Source organism: Alexandromys fortis, unplaced genomic scaffold (genome assembly GCF_014885135.2).
Source record: "Alexandromys fortis isolate MF-2015 unplaced genomic scaffold, M_Fortis_MF-2015_v1.1 scaffold_410, whole genome shotgun sequence".
Taxonomy (NCBI): domain Eukaryota; kingdom Metazoa; phylum Chordata; class Mammalia; order Rodentia; family Cricetidae; genus Alexandromys; species Alexandromys fortis.
In genome coordinates this window covers 104,732-112,462 of record NW_026068310.1, presented here as the reverse complement: position 1 = coordinate 112,462, position 7,731 = coordinate 104,732, and the positions used below count along the sequence as shown (strand labels likewise).

The 7,731-nt window shown below is 39.4% G+C and overlaps 1 protein-coding gene across 1 annotated transcript in view; it reads right to left on the bottom strand.

Annotated features, from left to right (window-relative positions):
- LOC126495075 (leucine zipper protein 2-like) overlaps positions 1–4,660 on the bottom strand; it is a 215,772-nt gene extending 211,112 nt beyond the window's left edge. The window contains exons 1-2 of the mRNA XM_050132671.1: positions 4,557–4,660; positions 4,162–4,291 (exon numbers count right to left, since the gene is read on the bottom strand). Of these exons, the coding sequence (XP_049988628.1) occupies positions 4,162–4,291; positions 4,557–4,660 (234 nt within the window). The remainder of the gene's footprint in view (positions 1–4,161; positions 4,292–4,556) is intronic.
- Positions 4,661–7,731: the final 3,071 nt, after the last annotated feature.

Genomic DNA, 7,731 nt, shown 5'->3' with positions numbered 1-7,731 from the left:
CTATGTTCAGTGAGACCGGTTTTAACCCAGGCTTTTTCAGACCCAGGCCAGCTGGCCTTGGTGAGTTCCCGATAGGACATCCCCATTGTCTCAGTGTGTGGGTGCCCCCCTCGCGGTCCTGAGTTCCTTGCTCGTGCTCTCTCTCCTGGTGCTCCTGATTTGGACCTTGAGATTTCAGTCCGGTGCTCCAATGTGGGTCTGTCTCTGTCTCCTTTCATCGCCTGAGGATGCCTATATGTTTTTCTTCATTAGCAAAGTGTCAAAAGTGCAAGAAACATAATAACTGCCAGATTGTACTCATGATTAACCATATAAATATCTATGACATAAGTAGCTTATTTAGGAACTCAACTAGCCAGGGCATATAAAGTCAGGTGATAATGGCTTTGGATATATTGAATGAAAGATAGAATGCAGTTAAATAGCATTTCCACTTGAATACATGTAACCCTAAAACTTAGGAAGATATCAGTGTCCTTATAGATTTGAAGTCAAACATACTAAAGCAAGCATGCTGGCTCACACCTGTGATGTTGGCACTTGGAAGGCAAAGGCAGAGGAACCACAGTCCAAGGGTGGTCTAGGCCACATGGGAAGTTAGTAGGCAGCCTGAGTTACACAGTGAGATTGTACCTCAAAGGAACCAAGAGGGACAGAACACTTGCCTGGCATGCACAAGGCCCTTGGATTGATCCAGAGTACTGCAAATTGTGGAGGAGGGAAGCTAAGTGAAGCCCAAACTCATGCACAGGGAATTGATGGCAACTAATAGGTTCTCAAAGTGAAATGGGGTTGGCATCCCCCAATCAGAAAGAAGATTCAGAATCGATCCTTCTTGGCTAACAGTGGAACAAGCACAGATGGGTTAGTGAGACCAACAGGTTCTCTGCATGTTGTTAAAATAATTGTTGGTGATAGTATGAAGTGCAGTGAGGTTCAACATTTCTGATGCTGTGACCTTCAACAATAAAATGTTTTCATTGCTACTTTATAACTATACTTATGCTTCTCTTATGAATTGTAATAGAAATGTTTTTGGAGACAGAGGTTTGTCAAGGGGGTCATGACCCACAGGTTGAGGACCACATGCCTAGCATATTCAAGAGGGGAATGTGAGTTCAATAAGAGACCATTTCTTAAAATAAAGGGCAACAAAAGGATTGAAACAGTTAAGAAAAATTCAAAACAAAAACCAAGTATCTTAGCAATTATTAAAGAAAACTATGATAAGAATGATTAGCTATAACAAACCCAAACAAATTACTTAAAGAAAGTTAGGTAATCACATTTCCATCCACCCAAAGTAACACTGATGTGTTTTTCTCCATGAGGGATTTCTAATTAGTGTGATATTCAGCGTGTAATTACATTTCACTTTATTAAATTAGGACGGAAAGACTCTACTTTCCAAGAGAGAAAATTCAAGCCTCACTGGGACTGTCATGTATTACTTAGGCACATACTTCTCGGAAAAGCAATTTTAATAGTTTTAACAATTTTTTTATACAGAGAGACTTTTCCTTTAATGCCGCAGTCCATGTAATCACTGGATGAACTGAGGGTGCATTCTTTCTCTCCTGGTCAGTGTCTTCTATTTTATTCATGTAAACAAACATTTCACCAAGTGGACATTGGAAAATAAAGTTGTAGGGAGACAGAAAGTAAATTCTCAGACTAAGAAGTAAATGCACCTTTCCCTGGGATGATAACGAGCAAGGCTCATCCAATAAACAGAATGAAAATGTTCAGTGTGCTTAGGGGGAGGGATGCAGCAGAGCGATATTGGGGAAAGTGTTCTAAGCTGCATGCTCATGTGAACCTCCCTCCCTCCGTCTCTCCCTCCCTCCCTTCTTCCTTCTCTCTCCTTTCCTTTTCCCTTCTTCCCTGTCTCCCTTCCCTTCCTTTTCTAGTTTCCTTTCCCTGCTTTCCTCTCTCCTTTACTCTCACCCCTTTTCCATTCCTTTCTTATTCTTCATATTTATGTATCTATATATCTGTATCTCTATCTCTGTATCTATCTCTGTATCTATCTTTGTATCTATCTCTGTATCTTTGTTTCTATCTATCTATCTATCTATCTATCTATCTATCTATCTATCTATCTATCTATCCATCTATCAACTATCTATCTATATTTATCTATCTCTGTATGTATATATCTGTATCTTTATCTATATATGTATCTATCAATCTATCTATCTACCATCTATCTATCTGCCTTCATTTTCCAAGGTGAAAGAGAAGCATACATACATGCAGAATTGTCTAAGATACATCATAATTTCAGAATCAATTACCACTTCTATGAAAAGTGAAATTAAGCTTCTGAGTCCCAGCACATGAAAAGGAAGAGTGTTTCTTCCTTGTTATACTTGACCACTAAAATAACAAATAGACAAAGATGCATATATTCAAGTCTTAGAAACATGGTTTAATTTCCATGATATTAGCTCTGACATGAACTAAAAGCTACTCATATGATCTCATTTATCTTCCTTCCTGCTTGCACAGCCTTGATAATGTTTTGAAGAGGTTAGCCTCCATGCTGAATGTGTAGTTTCCCACCTCTCCTGAACTTTTAGAGACTATCCCAAAAGTCTCTGATGTCTTTAGGGGAATCATTTGTTCTCCTGACCAAAGAAAAACCAAAGCTATTGGTCCTTCAAAGCAGCCCTTGAAAGTACCTGGGATATGAGTGCATGTGAGTACAATTGCCTGTGGAGGCCAGAAACCTTGGCTTCACTGAAGCTGGAGTTACAGAGAGTTGTGCACATGGGGATATGGGTTCTGGGAGCAGAACTCAGGTCCACTGCAAGAGTCATATGTGTTCTGAACCACTGAGCCATCACTCTAGCCCCCAACGTTTGCATTTTCTTAAAAGTATGCATACTTCAGTGCAGTGACTTTCAGTTTTGTGAAAATAAACACAGGTAGCAGCATTCGTTAGCATCTTACGAGGAACCAGACATGCTTTAGAGATTTGCTATATCGTCAGGACTGCACCACACGGAAGCTGCTGCACCCAAATTAGTATTTATAGATACAGAATCTGGGGTGCAGAAATACAACCAGGCCAGGAGTTTTCTGAATGGGACAGTGAGGTTTGAAGTTAGGTTTGGGCTGCTTCAGGATCTCTTTTTTAACACTTCAGCTCAGTGTAACTGTGATCTCCTAATATAAAGGAGTGATTGATTACACATGGCTTATAAGAAGAAGCTGACGTGTATATATGCACACACACATTTTTAATAAAAAAGGGGGAAAGAATGAATGTGGCTAATATCAGTTATACACAGTCTTAGTGACTAAAAGCAAATTAAATGTCCTGGTTTACTTCCAGAAACATCTGAGAGATATAAAAGTGCTTGCTAAACTTAGTAGCATTGAAATCGAAAACAATTAAGTAATATAACACATAAATATCCATGTATGTATATATCTATGACCATATTGTGGATGTCTGTGTTTTGTGTGTAAGTGTTTACTTTTTGTGGAAGTTATTTGACAGGGAATATGGACTGGCAGATTGTTAATGGGCTAAGCCAGCATGTAGTCTGATAATTGGATAAATTGGACACAGTATGCTTCTGTTTACTTTGGAACCTGAAAATGATGGGGACATTTAAACACGGGGATGGCAGATGGTGAGTCCTCTTCTTAGAAAGTCCCCCATCACTAAGGCTTTATTCCAATGCCCACAGTAGGCAATATCCCCTTTTCTTTCTACATTTTTTTTTAAAAAATCCAGAACAAATTTATTAACCATATAAATCACTGAGGTAACAAAATCCTAAACAAAGATAAAAGCAGAAACTGGACAAGAAATAAGAAGGAAGGCTCTAAGATCAAAAGAAGTGAACTAAAACTGTTTCCCCACAGATAGCCCCCAAACCAACAAAAACTCAGAGAACACATAGCAGAAATCAATGAATTTTCACAATATAAAAATAGGTGAAGACTCTTCATTTACAGAGAAACTAAAATATAATTAGATTGTAATTATTAAAAATACTCAATGATGGCACCACTGAAAAAAGGAGACACCAGGCAGACCTATAAATATAACACTGTCTTTTAAATAAGAACTAAAGATTATAATCAAAATCAAAGAAAGCACTGTCCAGTACTCAATCTGTGTGTTCCAGTTCTTTAGACTCCCACCACTTTCTGCTTCCAATATGCTAAGAAGTACACATTGCCCCTGCCGCCGCGGTGTTCTGCCCAGCCATGTGGAGGCAGGCCACCACGGACTGTGTCCTTTGAGGCTATGGCCAAAATAAAACTTTCCTTTCTAAAGAGAAAAAAAAAAGGACAAGAATGTTATTAGGACTGCATGCTAAGTACCATAAAATTAGGCAGAACACTTTGTGACTAGTGAAGAGAGCCAGCTCTAGCTTGAATGTGAAATGTTCCCTATAGGTTGAGAGGTTTGAACACTCAGTCCCTAGTGGATGATACTATTTTGGGAGGCTGTGGATCTTGGGGAAGTAGAGCTTCCCTGGAGAACATAGGTCAGTAGGGGAGGACATTGGGTGGGGTTTAGATCTAGGCTGTACTTTCTCTCATCTCTCTGCTCCTCAGTCCCAAAACAAGAGCAGGTGGCCTCATACTTCTGTGGCCACAGTCTTAATACAATCTCCAAACCATGCTTTCCTGCCATAGTGGAATATAATCTCTCAAATGTGAGCCAAATCAAACTTTGTTCTATTTAAATCCCTTTTTGAAAGATATTTGACCAAGGCATTATGTAAAGTAGTAAATACTGGATCCTCAAACAATCCATTGCCCAAGTTATACGACATTAGAACTCTCTCTCTCTCTCTCTCTCTCTCTCTCTCTCTCTCTCTCTCTCTCTCTCTCTGTGTGTGTGTGTGTGTGTGTGTGTGTGTGTTGTCAATGGGAAAAGAAAGGAAGTGGGCATCACTAAGTATATGGTAGTATAGTTATTTGTAGTCTCTCTGTCTCTGAAAATGTTTTCTTTCTCAAATTTGCAACAGGCCAAAATAGACAGCTTGATATTAAACTGAGGATAAAAGTCATTTTTGTGTGAAATATCAAAAGACCATGTGCTCATAATATAAATATAGAGGACTGAAATATATAAGAAAATATCTTATAAAAAGTGACTTAAGAAAGGAAAAATGATGGAAAAACACAAGAACCAATATCTATGAAGTCTAATATATTCAGTAGTTACTGTCCCCTAAGTAAGCATGCCGAATCATTTTCAACTGCCTTTGAAATATGCTCCTGTCCTCCAAATGCTTTACCGACAATGATGGTGTTACTTTTGTGTTTTTTTTTTATTTATTTCTAGTAAGATCCTAAGCATTAAAAGTAAATAATTTAAGGGGGCTGACCAAACTAATACATAATTTCAAGAGTTAACTTCTAGAATGCAAAGGCTCCCCCTGCTTTCCTTGATGAGAGTGTCCTATGTTATATTGACTGTTAAAGTGACTGAATTGAACTTTGACATCAATCTCAATAGTATATACCTATCCCTGCTTAATGTCTCCACGTGATGGCTCTTTTATTTATACAATAAGCTACATGTTGGGAAAATACTCATAAGGGAAATAATCCACTGCAAATAACCCCATGCATTCTTGCCATATATCCTAGCTACTTGCAGATGGTTTTCTTAGCTGTGCAGAAAGGGTGCTAGGAGCTGAGAGGGTCTGCAGCATTCCTCTTGATGCCTTAGTAGCCTCAGGACCATAACAGATGAGACTCTGCACCACACAAATGCAATGCAAATGCGTGAGTGAGATACTCCCTGGTTCCTAGGACTCTTGCTATACTTATCTAAAAATCACAGTAGAGTGGTTGTATGCAGGCCTACAGGCTGACAAGTAGAACTAGGAAATAGAAAAAAACTAAGAGCTGTTTCCACCAAAACAAAACAATAAATTTACTGTCTGGAAATTATGGCTTCCTGGGGAATCAGAGGCTAATTGTTTGATTCAAAGAGTATTGTCAGGAAGGAGCATTGGTTCCATGCTTAGCCCTGAAAAGGGATTTGTTAAACCTACAAGTACTACGTCTAATCTCACAGAGGTCAAGCAAAGTGGCTTGTATATAATGGAGATAGCATCTTATGTGAGAGGAGCCCTCCAGTACTATGCGATCACTAGGGTTAGTGTGAGATAGCATGGAGTGTGTAAATGAACGATAATGACCTTGTGATTTTATAAAAAAAAATCATTTACTGAGTTCTAAATAAATAAGTGTGCAATGTCTAGTAAGAACAGGACTGTCTAACTCTGGTAAATTTGCAGAAACAGCGCTCATTCCAAAAGAATTAAAGATTCAGCTTATTCTGGAGTATGTATGGGTGACTGTGGCCCAAGATCACTTATTTAGGTTACCCCCAAATGATCCATATCAGCAGCAGTATCAGGAAGTTTTTAACCAAACAAAAAGTCACAAACCAAGACAACATAAAAACATTAATGGGCACATCAGAGAGGCAGTTGCAGAAAGATGGAGCAAGCTTTCCATAGGCCTACAGTGTTATCTCGGGACATCCTTGGCTTTGGGGTTAGTGGAAGCTAGCAGGCTGCTACACTGACAGATTTCAGAAAGGTTTTTATCTATTAGTCACAAGATGTTAGTTCTGAGACTGAGGTCAGCAAGGAATGCCAGAATCAGTCCAAGACAAGGCAATTAGCTTCTGGACCTGCAACATGTCTACCTCTCCACAGTTCTGTGGTTTTAATCCATCATTCTCTGCAGATACAGATTCTTTCCAGGAATCTGTTCCCAACAATAACCAGGGTGGGATTCCATAAGAGACAGCAGATAGAATCAATCTTTACCTGTATCATTTCCATGAGTGTCTAATTTGTGTATTTGTGAGCTGAGGAAAATATAACTCATCTGCCTTCTTCTACTTGCCCTATAAACCCAAAGTTGCTAGTGTCTGTGGTGGTCTAGCAGGAATAGCCCCCATAGATCCATGTATTTGAATGCTTGGTCTTTAGGGAGTGATGCTGCTTGACACAGACTAGAGGGTATGACCTTATGAGAGGAAGTGTGTCTCTGGGGGTTGGCTTTGGGGTTTCAAAGGCTCAAGCCAGTCCCAGGGCCTCTCTCTTCCTGCTGCCTGAGAATCCAGATATATAACTCTCTCAGCTCTTTCTCCCATACTATATCTGCCTGCATGTACCCATGCTTTCTGTCATGATGATAATAGACTAACCCTCTGAAACTGCAGAAAACTCCACTTAAATGCTTTCCTTTATAAGAGTTGTTATGGTGCTGTGGGACAATGGTTTTTCCCTGTAAAGATTTGTTTCTTGTACTTGTTTAAGAAAATACTGATTGGCCAATAGCCAGGCAGGAAGTATAGGCAGGGCAACCAGGAAGGAGGTAGAGGTGGGGCAATGAGAACAAGAGAATTTTGGTAGAAAGAAAGAGGCAGTCTTCAATTGTCACCCAGACACTGAGGAAGCCAGACACAGAGAAAGCAAGATGTGACTGCCATACCCCAAATGGTACCAAGCCATGTGGCTAACACAGACAATTATTATGGGCTAATGTAAGTTATAAGAATTAGTTAATAAATAGTTTGAGCTATTGGGCCAACCAGTTTATAATTAATGTAGCCCTCAGTGATTCTTTGGGATTTAACAGCTGTGAGGACCAGGAAGAACAGAAACTTCTGTCAACACTATGATCATAGTATCTCTTCTTAGCAAGAGAACACTGACTAAGAAAGTGCCTTTG